The sequence below is a fragment of the Nothobranchius furzeri genome, chromosome 2, assembly GCF_043380555.1.
Source record: "Nothobranchius furzeri strain GRZ-AD chromosome 2, NfurGRZ-RIMD1, whole genome shotgun sequence".
Classification (NCBI taxonomy): Eukaryota; Metazoa; Chordata; class Actinopteri; order Cyprinodontiformes; family Nothobranchiidae; genus Nothobranchius; species Nothobranchius furzeri.
In genome coordinates this window covers 206,816-230,784 of record NC_091742.1, presented here as the reverse complement: position 1 = coordinate 230,784, position 23,969 = coordinate 206,816, and the positions used below count along the sequence as shown (strand labels likewise).

General features: G+C 42.1%; 1 protein-coding gene across 1 annotated transcript in view; it reads right to left on the bottom strand.

Moving 5' to 3' along the window:
- Nucleotides 1–397: 397 nt before the first annotated feature.
- The window catches only part of ppp1r14c (protein phosphatase 1, regulatory (inhibitor) subunit 14C), a 48,800-nt gene continuing 25,228 nt past the window's right edge, over nt 398–23,969 (bottom strand). Inside the window, exons 3-4 of the mRNA XM_015974462.3 lie at nt 23,163–23,195; nt 398–7,261 (exon numbers count right to left, since the gene is read on the bottom strand). Coding sequence (XP_015829948.1) covers nt 7,187–7,261; nt 23,163–23,195 — 108 coding nt within the window. The 3' untranslated portion in view covers nt 398–7,186. The remainder of the gene's footprint in view (nt 7,262–23,162; nt 23,196–23,969) is intronic.

Sequence of the window (23,969 nt, the reverse complement as noted above, 5' to 3'; positions counted from 1 at the left end):
GTGAATAGATTATGCATTATCACTCGTTTTATTTCTACATCAACACAAATCTTTTTTCTTTAGAAATGTTCTGGAAAAATGTTTTCCTTGTTTGGGGCTGATGTTCTGTTTAAGATTGTCCACAGTTCCCTCTAATCAGTTATGTTTCTACTTGCCTGCACCAGCTTACCTATCCATCTCCCTGTTTACATTCTCAGCTTTTGAATTTTCTTTTTTTTACAGTTTTCTTACTAATAAGAAACAACCATGGAGAATTTTTGTTTGGGTTCATTTGGAAAGGAAAAATTTGAGCACATAAGTTATTCTCAGTAAGAAATAACCTGTTTGCCCCTAAACCTTACTCACTTTTAGTCTTTAATGAAAAATAACACAAAAACAGACATTTCTTAAAACAATACAAAGTTATTCTGCATTTTATTTTCAGCAAAAACAAACCACACACCACATTACATTTTAGAAATAAGAATACTTGTGGATGTACAGAAACTAAACGCCAGCTTAAAACTGAACAGTCCTGATACTACTACTAATAGCATTAATAAATTTGTTTTGTTTTTTTAAAGGACAGTGTCTTAATTTATTAAATAAAAAACCTTTAGGCCAAGAAAGATATTCTTCTCAACATGCTACCTAAAAAATGTGGACCTAAAATATTCGTGTGTAAAGCTTTCTAGTATGACTTTTAGAATAATCCTCACGTAAATTCCCCCAAATTCTAAAAGATCAGCCTTTATTTTCCCTGAACTGAAGTTATTTAGAGTACCTTGACACAAATCATCTTCTTTTCCATTAATAGATTCCCCTCCATCTTTTCCTTCTGACACAGAATTAGAAACTGTCTGATCTCTTCAGCAATCAATCCCTCGTTGAGATGACACTTAAGCAGGCCGGTCGTAACTTAGAAAAAGACGTACAAAGATGGTGCCATTTTAGACGGACACGTTTCTTTCAAACACAGTTCTCTGGCATCATTTGACAGTGAAAACGCTTTTTTTAAAAACCAAAATGTCTGGGAAGAGCATCAAAACAGCACCATTTATAAATTTCCTGAATTCTCTCCAACGTGAACTCACGTCATCTCAATAGAAAAGGATCTACAAAGGCGTACATTAGAGGCAAAAACATGAAAACATTTCTTTTTTTGCTTTATTATAGGGATGTTATATATTCTTCATGAATGTTTTCTCTCTGTTGTTAGCATGCAAGATGGGTGTTTCACAGATGTTCACAAAAACACACCTTTCTGTTTTTCTTTGAGGCAGCTGAAGGTTGGTGTCACATTGGAGGTTCAGGTCTGCCCAGCTTCAATAAGTTCACTATTGAAAATGAAACTACACCCAAGTTTGTAACAGAGGTGTGATTGTATCGGAGCTTTTCAGTGTTGTTGGTACAGAGGAGGCTTTCAAAATGTAAAAAAATGAATCTGCTTCCTTAAAAAATTGGATTAAAACATGGGTTTTGCAGTCTACAAAGGCTTTAAAGGAAATTTCCTGATTTCTTGAAGTGGGATTTCATGTAAAAGTTATTAAAATTGAACTTGTTTTGGATAATTATTCAAACAGCCTCACTGTGGAGAAATAAGAGTTCAAATATGGCTAAATGTCAGCTAGTGTGTGCAAGACCAAGCCCAAAGTAGATTGCTGCCATGTTTAACCAAACCAGTCAGACACATTTCATGGTAGTTTGTGCTTAAATGTTCAGACTAGCCGTTAGCTCATCAATCAGATCAGTGAATGCACAAACTCATTGTTGTCAAGATGAGTCGTAAGCTTGGAACTTTGGCTGAGATTCAGACTCTGGCACAGAAGGTTGATGCCATCAAGGATAGAGTGACGGATCAGCACAGATTGGGATAGATTAATTATGCCATTATTGGATTTAGATGGGTTGGAGACCAACAGAACTTTAAGACAGAGAGGAAATTATCTCTGCCTGGCCCCAAAACAAGTTCGTATCTGAACCTGGTGCCCTTGAGCCTGAAGTGAATACTCCCCCCTCAGAAGAAATGTGGAATGCTCCCGTTGCCATGGCAACTCTGTCTCCCTATCCCTGCCTGGGCGGGACTGCAACCGGTGAAGGCCGTTGAATCATTTCCCGGAGTCACCCTGCTCTCTTACCCCTCCTCTCCTTCCCCTGTCCAAACGGAGGTGACGAGCGCTGCTTATCGCGGCTGCATGCACTGATGTGTGGAGAGTCCCCAACCCTACCTCCCCACCTAGTGGACACTTATGTTGTGTGATGTCTGAAGTCTGTTGCATTTCTGTCTGAGGTGTTTTTGCATAGCAACAACAGCATCTGTCTGTCTGCATTCCTTCGTGGGGGGTTGTTGCTTGCCGCTCAAGGCTACCAGGGCGTCAGATTCAGATAACAAGAATTTGTTTGGGTCAGGCTGAGATAATTTTCCTCTCTGCGTTCAGTCTTTAAACTGATCATTCCAGTCCTTCAGTGAAGCCAATTTTGGGTTTTTAAACCTGACAATACCGTCCGGTGACCCTCTCCGAGATGACATCCATTTTGCGCACTAATACCGGTATCGCAGCTAGAACATTGTCCAGCTTACCATTCACCTCGAGTAACGTCCCAGTCTGAGAAGTCTCCACATGGACGGTGCTTTCCGTGGGTGCGGGTCGCCCTCCAATCGCTCCCGTCTTCCCAAATTTCCAGAAAACCAGATATCCTCCCACTCCAATCAGGAGACATCCAGTGATCATCAGGCCGAATATCCACACGTCTTCGACATCCTCAATGGACAGCTGGGAGAGGCATATGATCTTCCACTCCCTCCATGAATCCAGCATATACCCCGCTGGGTGTGTCCACTGCGGACATGTGGGAGCCCCCTGCTCCGTTCTCATTGTTGAAAAAATCTTATCAGTCGCATTGAATGACCAGTTTATCAAATCCATGGTTAGTAAAAATAGAGTTTTTCAGAAGAAATGCAGAGAAGCGCTCTGTGGGCAGACAGGACAAAGAGCCTTGGGAAAAAAAGATAAGGGTTAGGGTTAGGTTAGGGTAAATATTAGACTTTCATATATATTAGATTGATTACACACAACTGAAGTAGTTCAAGCCTTTTGTTGTTTCTAATATTGATGATTTTAGTGTACAGCTAAAAATTCCTATGTCAAAAAATTAGCATATTTCATCCGACCAATAAAAGTGTTTTTAATACAAAAAAAAGTCAACCTTCAAATAATTATGTTCAGTTATGCACTCAATACTTGGTCGGGAATCCTTTTGCAGAAATGACTGCTTCAATGCGGCGTGGCATGGAGGCAATCAGCCTGTGGCACTGCTGAGGTGTTGTGGAGGCCCAGGATGCTTCGATAGCGGCCTTAAGCTCATCCAGAGTGTTGGGTCTTGCGTCTCTCAACTTTCTCTTCACAATATCCCACAGATTCTCTACGGGGTTCAGGTCAGGAGAGTTGGCAGGCCAGTTGAGCACAGTAATACCATGGTCAGTAAACTATTTACCAGTGGTGTTGGCACTGTGAGCAGGTGCCAGGTCATGCTGGAAAATGAAATCTTCATCTCCATAAAGCTTTTCAGCAGATGGAAGCATGAAGTGCTCCAAAATCTCCTGATAGCTTGCTGCATTGACCCTGCCCTTGATAAAGCACATTGGACCAACACCAGCAGCTGACATGGCACCCCAGACCATTACTAACTGTGGGTACTTGACACTGGACTTCAGGCATTTTGGCATTTCTCTCTGCCCAGTCTTCCTCCAGACTCTGGCACCTTGATTTCCAAATGACATGCAAAATTTGCTTTTATCCGAACAAAGTACTTTGGACCCCAGTGCTGCTTCTCTGTAGCCCAGGTCAGGCACTTCTGCCGCTGTTTCTGGTTCAAAAGTGGCTTGACCTGGGGAATGCGGCACCTGTAGCCCATTTCCTGCACACGCCTGTACACGGTGGCTCTGGATGTTTCTAGTCCAGACTCAGTCCACTGCTTCTGCAGGTCCCCTAAGGTCTGGAATCAGTCCTTCTCCACAATCTTCCTCAGGGTTCGGTCACCTCTTCTCGTTGTGCAGCGTTTTCTGCCACACTTTTTCCTTCCCACAGACTTCCCACTGAGGTGCCTTGATACAGCACTCTGGGAACAGCCTATTCCTTCAGAAATTTCTTTCTGTGTCTTACCCTCTTGCTTGAGGGTGTCAATGATGGCTTTCTGGACAGCAGTCAGGTCGGCAGTCTTACCCATGATTTTTTTAGTAATGAACCAGGCGGGGAGTTTTTAAAAGCCTCGTGAATCTTTTGCAGGTGTTTAATGTTAATTAGTTGATTCAGATGATTAGGTTAATAGCTCGTTTAGAGAACCTTTTCATGCAAATTTTTTGACATAGGAATTTTGGGTTTTCATGAGCTGTACGCCAAAATCATCAATTTTAGAAACAATAAAAGGCTTGAACTACTTCAGTTGTGTGTAATGAATCTGATATATATGAAAGTCTAATGCTTATCAGTACATTACAGACAATAATGAACTTTATCACAAATGCTAACTTTTTGAGAAGGACTAAAACACACACACGCTCTGTGGTTAGCAGATGTTGAACGCTGCTGGTTAATGCTGAGTGGTACTCCACTCGGACTCCATGGGGCTCTATAGAGCTCCGGGAGTTGACGTCACTTCTCCCGGCATGCAACAGTTCAAATCGAAACGGCGCCATATTGGCATGCAGAAGCCGGCAGCTGGACTATTTACTATTGTCGGAAAACTCAATCAAACGGGAAATATGGTAGATTCCTGTTGTGCCCCAGGATGCAGAACAGACGCGGACAACGTAAGGAATGAGTCATCTACAGGATTCCCCAAGATCCGGAGCGCCGCAAACGTTGGAGCATTGTAATAAAACGCGCTAGTGACCGGGCTAAAATGAAGCTGTGGGATCCCGAGAGTAAAGGTTTTCGCTTATGCAGCGACCGCTTCATATCAGGTACTTAAACCAACGTTTCCTCAACTGTGTATGGTATTTATTTTAAATGCTTTTATTATGATTCTTAGTGGGCTTCCTAAACTTATTTTGGCGTGGCTTTTTCTGTCTTATTACTCATAGCAGCAAGTAAACGTCACGTAAAACGTTGCCTCGTGAGTTCTGCGTGCTGCCGTTTACGTGTTTTATGATCACAGCATTTAACCGGCTAAGCCGTATTTAATTTTTAAGCAATGGTTGATCAGATCACACATAAAAAGCACTTTGGATTGCTATTATCTGTGTCACCGAGACTACTTACATGTAAATCTGTTATTTGTCCGTCCATCCATCCATTTTCATCCGCGTATCCGGAGTCGGGTTGCTGGGGCAGTAGCGTGACTTCCCTCTCCCCAGCCGCCGGAGCCAGCTCCTCCGGGTAAATCCCAAGGGGTTCCCCGGTCAGGTCCGGTGCTGTGCCGGTCCGCTCCGACAGCTTCTGGCGTCGGAGCGGGCAGTAGAGTTGAGAGTCCCAGACCTTCTCCCCAGCTCCTCCGGCCGGGGGAATCCCAAGGGGTTTCCCCGGCCAGGTCCGGTGTTGTGCCGGTAAGAAGTCCGCTACGACTTCTGGCGTTTTTAAAAAGTATCCCAGGGGCACGGTAAGGGTCGGAGATGTTTAGTCTATTTAATTTCTGACTATATAAAACGATTTCTTCTGTTTTAAAGTGTGAAGAAAACTCCGACGAAGTAAAATCCAAGCGGATCCCGTTCATGTTCATGGTTACATCCGTGTTTGTTTACCTTTTTTGCATGCCAAAATGGCGTCCACTAACTGAGAGTCACGTGGGGTCCGGAGCTCTATGGAACAGGGAGGCTGGCTTAGCAAAAAAAAAAAAAAAAATCATGTATTGTCAACATTATACCATCCACAGCAAAATTTAAAGCGTTAAATTTGGGGTGTTAAGCAAGTGTAGATTTAATTTAACACCAAAAAGAGTTATATAATTGATATGTAACACTGACATGAGTTAAAAACAAGTGTCATCTGGAATTGACAATTTAACACTAGTGTTAGAGTTACTATTTTACCTCTAACATCGGTGTTAAATCGTCAACTCCACAAAAGTTTGTTTTTAACACTAAATCAGAGTTAAAATACCAACGCTCCAAAAAGAGTTAATTGAACTTTTACCTGAGCTATCACTTCAACAAACAGTCTTTTTTTTAAATGGACATTTAGAATACGTTACTTTTGTCACGCCTTCATATATTAAACATAAAAGGAGGAAGTGTCGACATTTCAGGTCCTGACCTGACATGTTTATTTCTAGGACATCAGTTGTTGAGGTTTGGTGCAGAATAAAACAAACAAAAAAAAAAGGTCTGAAAGTTCTTATAGGCAACATCACCCTCTGTCAGAGAAACAAGCCAGCAGAAGTCAACAAAACAACGACAAGGTCAGGTCTTTGTGTTTAAACCTGAAAGATCATCAGACGGCCATGAAACACAATCAGTGAAAAGCTGCCAATCATTGAGGTTTTTGTAGCCTCCTGGAGAACTACAGCACCCATCATGCCTTGCTGTGGCAAAACATACAGAATAATGGGTAACCATCAAAAACATTAACAGTATTTTAGCTATAGGTTTGCAAAAATGTCTCTTCTTTTTTCTCCAGCGTTTAAACATCACAAACAGACAGAACAGATGCATTTAACATGTTGTGCTTTGAAATCAAACCACCCCACCCCCTCATTTAAGTACGTGTTGCCATAATAAAGGGAAGGAAGTCATAAAAAATCAAAACATTTCATTCACATGAACAATAAATGGTGACACACATTTTATTTAGAAAAAGACGTAACAACAGATAACCCCAATTGAAAACAACATCATAAAGCACAGTGTTTACATAGGGCTACAGCTAATTTTAGACTTACTGCAACTATTTTTCAACCCCATTTATGAGATTTGCCCATTTTTTTTTAAACATGACCTTGTGATGTATAATTAAGGGTTCATATTCAGGCTAAAGCACAGTTTTATTTTCTGGCACATTCAGGTAAAATGTTTTTATACCTCTTGTTTGTGCGTGTGATACCAATAACTAGTGCTAATTCTTGGATTTGATGTTGAATGCTTTGCAGGTTGCAGGTCAGCCACTATTGTTTGGATGAATTATCCGGTGTGATGACGGCACGTACTGAGTGTATAAAGTAGGCGGAGCTGCAGTGACATTGTATATGGTTGATGATTGGCCAACAAAAGCCATTATAGGGCCTTCTTGCTTGGAGCGCTGAGTTTTCTCATTCCCCTTATCCTACCCAGCAACTCGTGGACAAAGTCCTGGTAGAAGAAAATGAGATAAAAGTTACACACAGAAACTCACACAAGGATGCAAAAGATATTTTCAAGGAAGTGCTCAAAGTTTAATAAACGCTACCTGTAAATTATTTGAATTTGTGACCATTGGGGTCAGGGTTAATTCCAATTTGAGTTTGCAGATTCAAAATGATATTAGCTTGTTTTGTTTAGTTTTTAACTGACATATGATTGGAAATTTAGAAATTGGTAACTCAAAAGGTTCTAAAAATAGCGTAGCCTTTATATGATGCTTGTTATGGTGTCAGAAGTAAGTTTGTGTGTTTCAGTTCTTTTGGCATCTAACTTAATGAAAGTAAGTTGTATTTGTTATTTTCATTATTGCTTTCCCTAAACCCATCTGTATTTTTGACAACAGAACAGGAACCTAAAAAGAAACATTGAAAAAAGCATAAATAAACCAGTGAATTGCCAAACTGCCTTCATTCTGTATCCCAACATATTTGAGTCCCTGCAACCTCCTAGATTAGCCTGGGGCATGTGACTCTCTACAGTGTTGACTATTAAAAGTAGTTTTGCAAATTTTATAAACTTGCTTGGCTTAGAAAAAAGGCAAGGCTTTACAGTGGGGGGCAGTTGCCCTCCCCGTAGATCTGCCCCTGAGTTAATGGTTTGCTGTTTCAACTTCTAGATTTCATGCTGAAGTTACATCATGCAGAAGTAAAGGTGGTTTAAACAATTATATTTAGTTTTTTAAAGACATAGTTTCTAGGTTTTGATGTATTACTTTAATCAGGAAAAATAATCAGAGTGGACATATTTATGGCATGGTTACCCTAGAAGACAAAAACTCTGGTCAAAGTGAATAAATGCATAGCTTTAGAACATGACTTTAGGTTTTTTATGTGCTACAAAATGATTAGAAACAGGAGAATGTTAACATAGAAAGGATGTTGTATCATTATAAAATCGATACTGGCACATAAGAAATTACCAGAAGCTATAGAGCAAAAATTATGCTAAATATCTGCTTCTACAGAGGGAATGAAGAAATTTAAGCAGTAAAGAAAGTAATCTCCAAACCGAATGTGTGGGTGAATTCTTCTTTAATGCACAGGAGACAAACACCAGATTATGAGTTAATTTAGAAAAGAAGAACAGAAAGCCTTCTGGTCTTTTACTCGAGGGTGAAGGTCTATGATGGTCTCACTGAGGTGAAAACTGCACTAGAATATAAACTGTCTCATTATCTCAGGTGTGATGCTGCTCATGATCTAATTACTGGTGTCTCCCTGTCCTTCCTCTGCTCTGCCTTGCCTCCTTTATAACCATTATCCATCGCTCACTCAGCAGGTGTTTTTCTCATTTACCCCCCCATCATCCTTCTGTTGGTTATGGCTTCTCCTCTCACCTCCTGTTGATCTTTAACTTCTAGTTAATACACTCTTGCTCTTTCTTCCACCTTGCTCCTGTGTTTGTGTGGACCCCATCAGTACAAATGCTTTGGTAACAGGCGCTGTCTTGCATGTTTGTGTGTGTCTCTGAATCGGAACAGAAAATATGTGGGAATCTACCAAGGGGGGTAGCTTGTGAGTTCACCAAGCACCAACGTTATGTTAGCTCCTCAGGAAGTCTCCAGGTGTTTCTCAATGCCAAGGAACCTTGCCTTGATGTCTTGGCCCCGCCCCGGTTGCCTAGGAGATATGTCAACGGGAGCCGCCAAGACGTGTTCCAATGTTCATGTTCTACCGAGGCGTGTGTTCTCCGTTTGTTAGCTGTTTTGCTAGCTTAGCGATGATACACGGGAGGTGTCTTGTAGCCTAGCCTTGGTCAAAAATTACCCAGAACACACCGCGTTATATTCAAAAGCAGTGGTGGGCAGTCAGGGCCAGCAAAGCCTTCTCTGCTGGCCTAAACATACTCAAAAACGTAAATGTATTTTTTTCCCTTTGGTAAATATTTTTAAATTAAAAAAATGTTCACTGGTCTATTTTCTTTATATCCTATTATGCCCACTTGGCTGCGCTGCTTCCAGTGTTAAAATACCAAGGCTGGGTGTTATCCAATAAGATTTAAGCTAGCTTGTGTTTTCAGGCAGATTAAGTCTGCTCTAGGCCTTCAGAATCAATCGAGAAGCCCACTGTCTGCTGTAAGTGAACAGAGACGAGCCAGTTGCGATAGCCAATCAGCTCACGAGTCAGCGTGGCTCAGGCCAGCTAGCTGGCCTCACGCAAAAGTTGACATGAACGCATCCTGTGATTGGATAAGCAGTAGTTAGAACTTTTCTAGCGGCATGAAGCAAAATATCAAAACTAAACACAGAGATTTGTATCTATAGGCAGCTATTGGTTTATTTTTGAACACATGATGGCTGAAAGAGGAGAAGAGACCGACTTGGTTGCAGATTTACTTGCCACACCATTTTCCAGACGGACCTTTCAAGAAAAAATGGATCTTGTGAGAACAGGTCGTCCGACTCCAACGCTGGCTGGCTTGTCCCAGCAGGGGAAAGGATTTGTTCTTCATTTTCCGGCAAGCAACTATGAACGGTACCCATGGCAAACAGCTTCAGAGAACCGCTGCAGGTTATTCTGCCGGGAATGCCTGTTGCTCACATCAGATGGATTTGGTAGCATTAAAGCGCGTTAAAATGTACGTCAGAAACACGACCGGGCAGACACGTCTTTCAGCATTAGCCTCCATGTCCATAGAAAAGGATCCACTCATGGACCTGAAGCGCACAGATGAACTGTACAGAGCCATTGAGGTTTTCCTGAGGAAAGAAAGAAGGATGGATTTTATTTTCAAATGAGCAGGAGAGGAGGAGATCCATGCTGGACATTTATGTTGGTGAGTAGAAAGTATTTTTTAATGTTTTGTCATTTCATTTTGTTAATAATAAATGTTAACGAAATAAAATGGCTAAATGAAATAATTCTACGTGTTGTTTCTATGCAATTTATATTGTGTATAACGTGGTGTGTGCAGCTGCGCCAACATGTTCAATTGTTTCGCGGTGCAATTTTCTCCAAAACAAATGCAAATAATGTGTTTGCTTTACTTATTTATTTTATTGTCCCATCTTTTAAACCCATCTTTCATTTTTGAGATTTGACAGTATCCGTGGTCTTAGTTTCCTACTCTCAATTGGGAATGCGAGCTTGATTTTAAAGGCTCAGGAAATGACGTCTTGCCCAGCCACTGGTGTGTGTGTGTGTGTGTGTGTGTGTGTGTGTGTGTGTGTGAGAGAGAGAGAGAGGTTTCTCCAGCTGTGATGTCCTATTGATGGTATTTTAAGGTGTGTTAATTTAGATTGGACTGAATAGGAAATCACTGAAGGCCCAGGGGTGGAATGCACCGCCCGCCACTGTTCAAAAGGATGGCGAATCGGAAGCCGACAGTTACTTCGGGGGCAAATTTCAAGTTTAAAAGTAAGTCAACTAATTAAAAATGTCTTTTTTTAGATCCAAAGAAGAAGAAGAAGAAGAAAGTATCATTTCTATAGCGCCTCTCAAAATAAAAAATCACGAGGCGCTTCACAAAAACAAAAAATGTAAAAATATCAAAAAGCATTTGGAAAATGTTTAAAAATATCTTTAAAATGAGCAAAAATAGGCAATTGCGGTTAAAAAAATGTCAAGAAAGAGAGAAAGTGAACAGGAAAGAGGGAAATCAGTGGATCCTGAGGAAGGTGGAATAGGTGGGGAGAGCAGAATAAAGAGAGTGGTGAAAAAGGTCATACAAAAGCCAGCTTGAACAAGTGAGTCTTCAGCTGCTTTTTGAAGGAGACCACTGAGTCCACTGATCTCAGGCTCAGGGGGAGAGAGTTCCTGAGTCTGGGGGCCATAGCAGCCAGCGCCGGCGCTCCGCACACGCACACCACGCATAGCGCGTAGGGCACCACGCCGGGGGAGGGGCACCAAACGCAAGCTTATGAAAAAAATAATATATATATGATGAAGACAGATTTCAGTTAGAAGATGTGCAAAGCAAGTTAACAACATGTTTACAGAGAGAAAACAATGCAAAAAGGAAAGGAGATGGACTGTGTCAACTTTTCACTCTGTCCGGGCGTCCGGACTGGGGGTTCTTGTATTGATGAAAATGTCCGGCTTTTCATCCAGGAGCAGGGATCGAATTATGGGGGAGCTGGATAGCCTACACATCCAGGGGAGCTGGAAAAACGTTTTCTACCTATATTACATCATTTATGGACTCTTTTGAGCAGAGAGCACAGAGAGCGGCACAGCGCGTTATTGCGCAGCGCTCCAGGCTGTTGCGTCCAGCGCACGGTCCATTCTCAAAGTGGCGCAACCAAAAAACTATAATTAACCCACGATTGTTCATGTCCGCACATGTTCTCTACTTTCTGTCTTATTTGTGCCTGTAGCGCTCTGCTACTGCGGAGCTTATCACCTGTGCTGCGGTGATTTCACCTCACTGACGCAGCATCGAAACGCGCTCTCCGCTTTGTGTTCAGGAGATCCCTTTGATCTGCTCAAAAGTAACTGATGAGGTGAAAAAGTAAGAATCCAGGCAGCAGATTTTCTGGAGAGTTTAGAGGAGATGCAGGAAGATGAGAGACAGACAGGACAGGAAATAGTTAAATAAAAACAAGAAAACAAAACTAAGTGTTGAAAAGTAAAATGTAGGTAGATTTATCTCCACGACACATTTTTACCTGTATAAAACAATAAGTTATACACATGTCATATTTATACATCTGATACAATTCAGATCACCTTCAACACTCAGTCACACACCCAGGGCCGTTTCAAGGCATTTTGGGGGCCAAGGCAAAATGACCCCCCCCCCCCACACACACACACACACACACACACCACCACCACCACCACCCCAAAACTGGGCTCCCCAGAAGCCTCTGTGTAATTCATACCCTCTCCAGTAGTATTAGTTATACAGTGTTTATAAAAGCCCCTCAGACATTACTGACATGTTCTAATATTATCAGATGAAAAACTAAATTATCAGACAAGCCGTCTCATCTGCTTCTTTTCTAAACTTGCAAAAAGTAACAAAACCATTTGAAAGCCACTATTTGTGGATTCTCTGAAAGTTCCCATGGAGTGTGGGACAACTTATTTTATCATTGATCCTATCGTCTAATCTCACAGCTGAAACAATCATCCTTAATAATCTGTGCACAAGAAGCGTACCGATGCTGTAGTAAAACAAAAGGTATAATTTATTATTAATAAAACCTTGTTGCAGCACTAAAGCAGAAAAATGAGATTTTGCAATAAATATGCTAAATATTTACATATGAATTGTTTTAGAGCCCTTTTATTGGCAGAATCTGATATTAATTTAGTTCTTACAAAAAAATGGGTCCCAACGTGGTTTGTGTGGTGTTGCCATAGTGTGATGTCATAGGCACAGATCCCCTGTCCTCTTGTTTGGAAATGGAAATATGGTCACCCTATATTAAACAAACTGCCCACCCGGGCTTTTGCGCTGCACAGAGACGCTTCGCTGCCTATGACTGAACGTCAGCTGAGAGTCAGTCTCATGCAGACTGACCAATGAAGAGAGGGCCTCAAGGTAAGACCCTCTCCTCATTGGTCAGTCCACACGAGGTGGGTCAAAGGTTACCCTGAGCGGGTTACGTGATGTCAGGCATTCAAGTATTGAGTATATTTACTGCATATTACAGTAAAATATTCTGTATGTGACCATATTATGGTGATCCTTGGGTCGTGATGATGGGGCCCTTGAATATTTTTGCCCAGGGCACAACAAAGTGTTAAGCTTGGTTTATGCTTGACGCATTCACTTTCCGCGCGGTGATGCGGCTCGCGGCTGGAACGCGCTTCACAACTCGCAGCGTTTATGGTTTGTGCGGCTCGTCTCTGCGGTGAGCCAATATTCTCCCAAACTGAACGGGGCAGCATGGAGCTCTACAGCATATGCATCCAACACTACACCATAGTAGAAGTAGAAATCACTGTTTACAACATGGTATTTCAGCATTTTTAACAGCGTCCTCGTCTTTTCCGACAGTGCGAGCTATTTCTCTCCAAGAATTATTAACAACATGTTGATCACGGTGATCTCTGAGAGCTGAATCATACAAATGTCTGTATTTACGAACCTCTGCCGTGCCGGTCCGCCACTGCTGGACTGACCATAGGGCATAGCGGGCAATTGCCCGCTGGGCCGACCCTTTCATCTTTTATGGGCCGGTGTCTTTTTTTTTTTTTTCTGGCCTCTAGTTGTTGCTGACAACTTGTCCGCGCTGCCCCACGCGACGCCTCGTAAAAGTTGGTGGATTGGCCAATTGGTAACAATACACTCTGGGCTGGACCAATAGCCAGAGGTCTGATGCACCCGCCAGTTGTTTGTGAATCTCAGTAAACAGACAGACGAGCTTTACAAAATGGAGATCAAAAAACGGAAAGCAGGAGCGGAGAAAATTCGACTAAAAAAGAAACTGGCCCTTCAGGCTGATGCTGGCACATGTGTTAAAATCTCACAGTTGTTTGGTAGTGAAGGTTCAAGTAAAATCAATTTAGGAAGTGATGGAGCCTCAGCCCAGCGACAGGTTGGAGAAGAAAAGAGGGAGGAGGAGGAGAAACCCGAGCCGGTGTTGTGCCATTAATCGACTCGCTGCCAAAAAATGATTAGCCACCGCGGGATCGCGCACGGTTAGGTAATTGCATTTCTAGACAAAATTCCCCAGGATTTCGCCCTAAAACTCGGCATATCTAGCAATATGGACATTCAGAAAGCAAAGATAACCTCTTCCGGTACTTAAACAGATGTTTATCGCGGATATTAGTGTGGCAGTGTTTGTGGCACCCTGCGCGGGCGCTCGAGGACGTACTTGTGGAAAGAGGGAGGAAGATGTGACAGTGTGAGCATCCAGTCACAATGTCCCGATTGATCTTGCGCCCTGGCTACTCGCCTAGGGGATGTCCCTTTGGCTGACTGGTTAGAGCGTATGACTCTCTCCCCAGAGGTCTGGAGATCGAATCCCGCTCGGGCATTGTTTCTTCACCTTGCCACATAAGTTTTTCCAGTTCGGAAGTTGTTTTAAGTGTTGCTATTTGTCTTAAACGTTCACAATGAGGATATATTAATCCTTTTTGCAATATTTGCGATTGAAAGATGGTTTGTGGTAAGAACTGGCTTTCTTTATGTTACAGCCTTGATACTAAAAAAATAAATAAACAATGTAAAATGGCACCATGTATTGAATGTAAACGTTGTATAAATGTAAATAAACAATTCTCCAGCGATTTAATTTTTTCCCCTTCCTTTCTTTAGTCCACTTGACATGGACCACGGTTAACTAGTTTGGGGCACATTTTTACTTGGAAAAATAGTATTTAAACTGATCAAGCTTTGGCTTTAATGACACTGTGTAGGTTACTATCTATACATTACGTTGCTCTATTTAAAAGTAACAAGATAAAAGCACATCAGCACATACAATTAAGATTTTCACTTGCCAAATAGAGACTACACCCTCCTGTTTACCTATAAGAAACGCCTCAAAATGTCTTTAAATTCTTTATTGATGATTTAATTGTAGACAACTAAAATGGCATTTTACTTGCCAAAAAGTGATTGAATCGCTCAGATTTTCATGGAGGCTAAAATGGACCAAATAAGGGTTTTATGTATTATCTGTTGATGTTACTGTACTCATACTGTCTACTGTATCATCATAAACACCCCAAAAATGGCACAAAAAAAAGATAATTTCCCTTGCCAAAAATTGATTACAGTGTCCTGGTCACCCATAAAGGCTTAAATTGGCATAAATATGACTTCATTTATTATGATGCTGGGTGTGTTCCACAATCATATTCGAATAAACATGAAAATATTCCGTCCGAATATCTGTTTCTTGTTATAAATATAACAGCTAGAAGGATTTACAGTTAAAATAGGAGAAACATTTCAGGAAACTATTGTCAATTAACCACAGAAATAGGGACTAATAACATCAAGAGATAATAAATAAGGTAATATTTAGGTAAATTTAACCCTTTACACGTGACTCCCCAGGAAGGGTCGTAACACCACTTGCCTCATGCACATAAGTGACCAAAACAAAGCAGCATGGAGACACTCCGTCTCCAACCACCTCTCAGGCAGCAGCCTGCATGATCTACACGTCACCAGAATATAACCAACCGCAACACAATAAAAGCAGTGTTATACAAAATGGAAGGCCTGTAGTGTTTATTCTCTTACAGTAACAACTTATCAATTTTTTGGAGGAATTTATTTGAGATTTTTTGGTTTTTATTAATTGTGCAATAGAAAAATAATCGCTAAATTAATCATCTAAATAGTCATTAGAATAGTTGACTATTCGATAAAATAATCGTCAGAATAATCACTTTAAAAATAATCATTTGCCCCCAACCCTACTTTTTTAGAATACCAGGATAGGAAGGATGGTGTAGGTTTACGTTTATTAGATTGATACATAAATATTACCAATAAGAAAGTGTACGTTGGTGTGTGTCAGAAACAGCGTAAGGCTTAATGTCTTTTCCAAAAACCCAGGTGATGGGCCGGTCTCCAATCAAAATGCCCGGGCTGAATTTTTGTCCCAGTCCAGCCCTGCGGTCCGCCATGTTTTTCCGCGTCCGACCGTCCGCGTGGTTAGAAATTTTCCGAGGTGCGCGTTGCGGAAATCTTGGGCCGTGCGGAGACGCGGTGGAGGGGCGTGGTTGTTAAAATGACGCAAAATGACGCAACTTTTCCGCGCGGAGCCGTGCGGACCTCGCGGACGCGTCAAGCATAAACCAACCTTTACTCTGGCCCTGCCTACTTGGCATCCATTAGTAGCTGAGTGAGAGAGGCTGAGAGGGAGAGAAACTCAGAGAAGCTTTAGAGCTTTTTTACTGCTGGAGAAAAAACGTAGCAAGTCATCATCTTCCCAAATGCAGTTATTCTCTTCTGAATCAGCACTTCTATAAAGAAGAAATAGTTAAATGCAACAAAGGGACAAATCCTTTTATTCAGCCTGTTCATGCGACTTGGATCAACAAATAAGTCTGAACAGTGTTAAAGGTTGTTCATCTAAAAATAAACCTTGAAGAGTTTGAAGATTTTTTTTTGTTTTAATAAGTTCATCTTAAAACATCTTTCTCAAGTAAAATAAAGTTTCCTCTGTGAGGTCAGACAGGCCCATCTGTGCTGTTTTGAAACAGAAATAAACAAATGAATCATATTTGTCCACCCAAATACTTAAATATCACAAAAACAGGAAGGACAAAAACACCATCAAGGTAAAGTAAGAAATTTTATTTTTAAATAAGCGGCTGTTTGTGATTAATCACGAGTTAACTATGGACATGATTTATATCCTTATTAAATATCCCATGTGACCTATAGGCTATGTAACTGAGATTTAATATGAAAAATTAGACAAACCTATTTTCTTATTAGGTATTTACTCCATGTTAATATATATATTTCATAAGCATTTACGGGCCAAGAGGAACATCAGCTGCTGATGGTATAATTTGAAGAAAAAAGTCCATTATGATAACCTCCTCCCTTCATATTCAGAATGTTCCAGTTGTGTATAAAATGTGTATATTGTGTCTCTCTAGTTATTAATAAAGGTTAAATAGTTTTGAATTTAGTCATGTCACATGCCAGTGATTGTGCTGCTTTTTCTGTGTGTGTGTGTGTGTGTGTGGGGGGGGGGGGGGGGGGGGGGGCACCACGAAGACTTTGTGCTTAGGGCACCAAAATAGCTAGCAACGGCCCTGAAAGCAGCAGATGATCTGTCACCTTTGACCTTTAGCCTGGTGCTGCACAACCATTAGGCTTTGATCACTGGACCTCAGGGACCTGCTGGGGGTGTAGGGACTAAGAAGATCACCAATGTAAGATGGTGCTTGTCCATGTAAGGCCCTATAGACCAGAACCAGGATCTTGAAATGAACCCTGACGTTGACTGGCAGCCAGTGAAGCTGGAGGAGAAGCGGGGTGATGTGGGTGTGTTTGGAGGACTTGGTCAGAAGCCGAGCACAGGCATTCTGAACCACCTGTAGACGGTTCAGGGAGGTTCTGCTCAGACACGTGAAAAGAGAGTTACAGTAGTCTAAAGCCGGGTGTACACTGTGCGACTTTTTCACTTTTTTGAGCCGATTTTCCACTCATGCGAGAATCCACGAGATCGGGGCGAATTTTGCGCCGAGCGTCGTGTAGTGTACAGGGGGTTACGAGAGGCGATTAACACCACGTGACCAGCTACCGATCAGCAATCATGAGCTCACATGGACTTCTGGAGTGTTTAATATTTTGCTCGTCCCTCGTGAGGGTATCGCACTGTTGAAGCGGCGCTGCGAGCAGCTGCGACCCAAAAAGTATCAGAACCGCTCACGGCGCATGCGCAATCCTGCATCGACACTGCTTGCCCGCTATTTCCCTAATAACCAGTGTTGGGAGTAACGCGGTACAAAAGTAATTAATTACTGTAATGCATTGATTTTTGCTGTAATGTGATAATGTAAGGCATTACAGGGAATGAAAATGGTAATATTTACTCGGTACAGTTGTCAGTAACGCAGTAATTACAATGCATTTTTAAACCCAGAATCAAGATGTGGGTTCCCTAAAAATTCAAACTGCGGGAAGCCTGAAAAAAGGTCCAGTATCCACATATATGACGTCATTTATGGACTCAGCTTTGCGGGCATTCTATGAGCAGAGAGGGTGCAGCGGTAACGGCTCAAATACTCCAGCTGCGTCCTGCGCGCGGCCGCTGTTACATTCACAAAATCGTACCACCAAAACAAAGTAATTAGTTTGCGATCGTTTATATCAGCCCATATTCTCTTTTCCTTCATGTACTTGTCAGCTGAGTTCATAATCTGTGTCCCGATGATTTATTTATTTATTTATTTATTTGCATTCCCTAGATCCCTTTGGCTGATTAGTTAGAAAGTAGGGAATCTAGGGAACAGTTTTTCTGGAAGACGGAGAAAACATGCAGTGTACAGGAAGATTAGAGAGAGAAAGGGCAGGAAATTATTCAAACAAAATCAAGAAAAGAAAACTAAGAGCTTGAAAAGAAAAAAAGTAGGTAGTTTTATCCCTAATACTCATTTTTACCACTGAAAAGCAATAATATATAAGCATTTAATATTTATACATGTGATAGAATCAGATCACCCCAGAAGTCAGTCCCACATCCAGGGCCGTATCAAGGCATTTGAGGACCAAGGCAAATATAGGCTTGGAGCCCCCACCACCTCACTCCCTGCTCAGTTAATATAAGATGGCAGCGTGCTGAGAGTACAGATTGTTGTTGCTTTCATTTAATAAACAATCATTTTAAAGCACTGTTATTATATCTGACTGTTTTAACAGCAATCCTAGCTCAGACACCACATCACTTTCCACATATATGTCATGAGCTCACTGAGCGTCACATTACCAGATTCATATTGAAGTTGTTTTGGTGAAAGTAACTTAAAGTAATGCAAAAGTAGTGTAATGCCTTACATTTTAAAATCAGTAACATTGTAATGTAATGAATTACTTGAACATGAGGGTAACAAGTAATAAATAATGCATTACAGTTTTGAAGTAACTTGCCCAACACTGCTAATAACACACGTTGTTCATTTTTATTTCTTCACATTTTTTTACTCACAAAGATTGTCAAGAAAGCGTGTTTGTCGTGTTCATATCAAATTAAACTGATCACAAAACACAGATTTACTTTCTTTATTTCGTTTTCCTCATCCAACCCCCATAAATCCCTGTGTGTCCTCCTGCAGCACTCCCGAAGGACAACAGGCAAGACAGAAACGTCTGACGTGTTGTGTAAAAACTGCTCTTTTTAGCATATTTTTAGGTCCGACGTGTTGCTACCAGACGTACAGTGTGAGCAGTCAGGTTGCATCCGAGAACTGGGATGTACGGTGTGAGCACATGACTCGTGAGATCTGCCCTGCGAGGAAGTCGTACAGTTTGAGCTGAAGCTGAGTGCTACGAGTGAAAAAGTTGCACAGTGTCAACCCAGCTTAAGCGTGAGGAGATGAAGGTGTGGAGAACTGTCTCAAGTTCAGAGCGAGACAGAATGGGACTCAGCTTAGCAACGTTCCTGAGATGGAAGAAGGAAGAGCGAACAAGAGAACTGACATGAGAATCCAGGGTAAGAGCTGGGTCAAAGGTCACGCCAAGATTCCTGACGGAAGGTTTGGTGTGGGAAGCAAGCTGACCAAGAGAGTCTCTGACTTTGGGAACCAGCTTGTCTGGGGCACAGATGAGGATCTCAGTCTTATCTTCATTCAGCTGTAGAAAGCTCCCAGCCATCCAGGTTTTGAGAGTCTAAGCAGGTGTGTAACAGCTGCAGCTTAGACATCTCATGGGGCTTAAAGGAGATGTACAGTTGGATGTCATCTGCATAAAGATGGTAGGAGATTCCTTTAAAGGAGCTCAGGATGCGCTGAAGAGGAAGCAGATAGAGGAGGAAGAGCAGAGGCCCCAGCACAGAACCTTGTGGGACACCATGGGTAAGGGAGGTGGTGGAAGACCTAAACTTGGAGACGGCCACAGAAAAGGAACGCTCAGAAAGATAAGAGGAGAACCACTCCAGAGCAGATCCTGATAGGCCTACCCAGTCTTAGCCTCTCCAGAAGCAGGTGATGGTCAACAGTGTCAAAGGCTGCAGTCAGGTCCAGCAGGACCAGAACAGAACAGTTCCCTGCATCACTGTGAGTCAGAAGGTCATTAGAGACCCTAAGAAGAGCTGTTTCAGTAGAATGAGCTCTACGAAAACCTGACTGGAAGCTATCATAGATGTTATGTTCATCAAAAGCAGCTGTGAGTTGTTTAGCCACAACCTTTTCCAAGATCTTGGAGATGAACGGAAGTTTAGAGATGGGTCTGAAGCTGCTATGGAGAGAGGCGTCGAGACTCGGTTTTTTAAGAAGCGGGTGGATTACAGCGTTCTTAAAGTAAGCAGGGACCTGACCAGAGACCAGAGAAGCATTAATTATAGAAAGCACGCTGGTACCGATGGACTGAAAAGCACTTTTAAACAAAGATGAGGGTAAGATGTGGAGGGGGCATGCAGAGGTCTTCATAGAGTTAACTAGTTTGGTTAACTCAGGCAAAGAAACAGGAGCAAAGCTATCTAGGATGATGGGCCTGGTTGGAGTCGGGAGAGGCAGCGATAAGGCTGAAGGAGAGATGCTAGATCTAACCTTATTGACTTTGTCCACAAAGAAAGACAGAAAGTTCTCACAGTCTGCAACAGAGTGGATGGAGGCTGTAGGAGAGGCAGGAGAGATGATGCTGCTGATGGTGTTAAACAGCACCTTGGGGTTCCCTTTGCTCTGGGACACCAGGTTGGAGAAATAGGAAACCCTAGCGTCTCTGACTGCAGAGTTAAAGGATGTCAGAAGATCCTTTAGGTGCAGCAGATGGACGTGGAGATGGGTTTTCTTCCACAAACGCTCAATTTTTCTGCATTGGCGCTTCTGCGAAGGCTGTCATTAAACCAGGGAGTAGGGTTCACTGCAGGAACTGATCTGGTTCTGACAGGACAGATGTTGTCCAGAATGGAGAGGCAGTGCTCGTTAAACTGAGAAGTTAAGGAATCTGGGTCGTTATCCGAAGAACAGGGTGGATCAAAAGCAGCAGAAAAATTGCTAGCTGTGCTCTCATTAAGAAAATGAGAACTAACCATACGGCGAGCAGGAGGTGGGGACGCAGAAACTGACAAGTTAAAGAAAATGCAATGGTGATCTGAAATATAAACATCCTCAGGACAAACACTGTCAGCATTTAGACTCAGGGTAAAAACAAGGTCTAGAGTGTGCCACCTGGTGTGTGTGGGGCATAAACATGCTGGGTAAAGCTGAAGGAGTCCATAAGGCTGGAGAAATTCATGGCAAACTGATCAGAGGGATCATCAACGTGGATGTTAAAGTCACCAACAACCACCAGTCTGGACAGCTTCACAGTGGAGGATAGAAAGTCACTAAACTCCTGAAGGAAAGAACTGTTTGGACCAGGTGGACGATAGACCACAGCACAGTAGAACGGGTCCTTACACCCGACTTTAATCAGCTGCAGTTCAAAGGAAGCAAAGTGACCAGAGGTTGTAGAGCTACATAGAAGATGGTCTCTTAAAACAACAGCTAGGCCTCCACCACGACCAGAACCCCGGGGCTGGCTAAGAAAAGAATAACCACTCGGGCAGAGTTCAATCAGACCAGAATAATCAGATGTTTGCTGCCAAACTTCAGTTAGAAACAGAAAATCCAGGTTTTTAGAGAGAATTAGATCATTGAGCAGGAAGGACTTATTGTTAACAGAGTGGGTATTTAATAGAGCCATGCTGAGTGAGGTGGAGGAATCAGAAACTACACAAACACCTGGAGTTAGTGGACGTAAATAAGCAGGGTTAGATACACGGTGTTTATAAAAACCACTTATGGAGGGAACAGGAGGAGAAACCACTGAGGAATGAGGATAAACCAACCTTAAAAAACTTGGACGGAGAAACCGCGCCGCAACGCGGCCTGGCGGGAATGCGGAAGTGGCGCTCAGGTCACCAAACAAAGGACAAGAAGCTAGAAGATTGCGCCGATGTTTACCAGATAAACCACGCTTTAAGAGAAGTCTTATTCTCACCTGGATTCCTGCTCGTTTACCTATTTTCCTCCGACGTTTTCCTGAGACCAGACAAACATAGCTGGAGGTGCGCAGCTCGGGACCGTCGTTTGGGTCCGGGCCGGTGCGCCACTCAGGTAAACAAACAGGATGGTACGTCCTCGGTGCATCTTGGGCGATCGTGAACGAACGGAAGGACAAAAGAGTCTGGCGATCATAGGAGATGGTAGCAGGTACACTACTGAAGAGGATCGCAGACAGGAGCAAGGTGGTAAAGAGGAGGTTAGTGGAGAAAAGTTTGAAAAGGTGGCCGGTGACTGCGGCTAAGCCAAGCACAGGCGCCATCTTGTTACCGACCGGAAGCGGTTATAGAAGTTATCTATTATCGGTTAGTTGCTTAGTAGTTGCAGCTTCGGTGGCTAGCGGGTAGTAATGCGCTTATATTTTTAATTTAATAAACATATACACAATTTAAAAAGTAAAAGTCTTGTTATATATTTATATTGAAACGAATACATATAAAATATAATGTTATCACCCGTGTCACGTGACGTTAAGTGACCACCGTGGAAGCCGTGGTCATGTGATGCAAGTATGTTCCATTTAACCATTTTTTTTGACCAAGGAAGGACAGTGTCCTCGTAAGAAAAGAGCCTGGCCTCGCAAGGCCAGGCACCTTGACATTGAGGAACACCCTCTGCCTCAGAGTAGGAGCCAAAATGGTTCTAGGTACCAAGGGGAAAGGTTCCTAGTCCCTATCTGTCTGAACACAAAAACAGGCTGGTTCCTGCAATGATTGGAAGAACTACAAAGGGTTCCTGCAGTCCGAAAGCATCTTTTGTGAATGTGTGTGGCATGACCAAACAGCTGGTTACAGATGTGGCTTTGGATATTGTTGGCCAAGTGATTTTCACAGACAAACACAAATCATCAAATGGCAGATGGGGGTCATATTGGGACAGGCTGCCATGTGGTGACTTAATATGATTGGTTGGTCATACCTTTGATTACTCAAAAAGCCCAACCTGATCTAATTTGACCTTATAATCGCTTACCTCTGTCCTCATTAGACCAGATGCTGTTACCTTTGTCCATTCAAATGTATTATTATAAAATTACTTTTATTGGTTTTGCTTAAACAGAAGGGTACTACCACTTTTATCCACGTCTCTACACTTATATGTAACAATACAATGCAGAACGATTTGACATAAGGCAAACAGCTACTGATTAATTTATTGTCACTTTTAGGACATTTGATTTAAACTGAGCATTATGTGATGTGTACAACACTTAAACTCACCTCTGTTGGTTTGCCACAGTCTATTAGTGATTCCTGTGTAAAGAAGGACAAACAGACATTTCAGAGATGTGACTCGTTGCACAATCCTGGTGGTATTTTCACCGTCATTCCTACATCTGCTTTGTGATTGGTTGAGGTGCAGTCCTTTTTGATGACTACATGTTGTGCACCAAAATAATTAAGTAAACAATAATGCCATGAAATATTGTTATAAGCACAGGAATAATTTAAAATGCACACTCTAAGAAATTAAATGTCTAATTTACATTTGCAAGTTATGCTAACAGGTTCCACTAAACCTAGCGACTTAAAGCAACACTAAAGAGTTTTTTTGCAGTGTTCTGTAAATTTGTTATTTATTTGAACTTCTTTTAAATGAGGGCTCTCATTAAAGGAACACTTAAGAGTTTTTACCACTTTAAGCTATTGCTTTCAAACTGGTTTCAGTGATTCTTGAGTCATAAACTTAACCTACTTCACACTGGACAGCACTCAGCCCTCTGCTGACATGAAACTGGACTTAAAAGTTTTGTGGTTCAGGTAGAAACACTAGTGAGATGTCTCTACCTGCTTCACAGCAAAAGCTGTTTACTTTGCCTGTACTTAATTTAAAGGCTAGCAGTTAGCTTTTTTCAGTTCACCAACCGTCAATAAAAATCACAAGAAGACTTTTGCTTTTTTGTTGTCATCATGGGAGAGCCTGGTGGTAGAAGTAAGACAGTAACGTCTTTGGAGGTGAAGCAAAGAGCTAAAACCAGAGTGAACATCGGCACGGCCAACACTAGTTTGAGGGATCTGAAGGGGGCT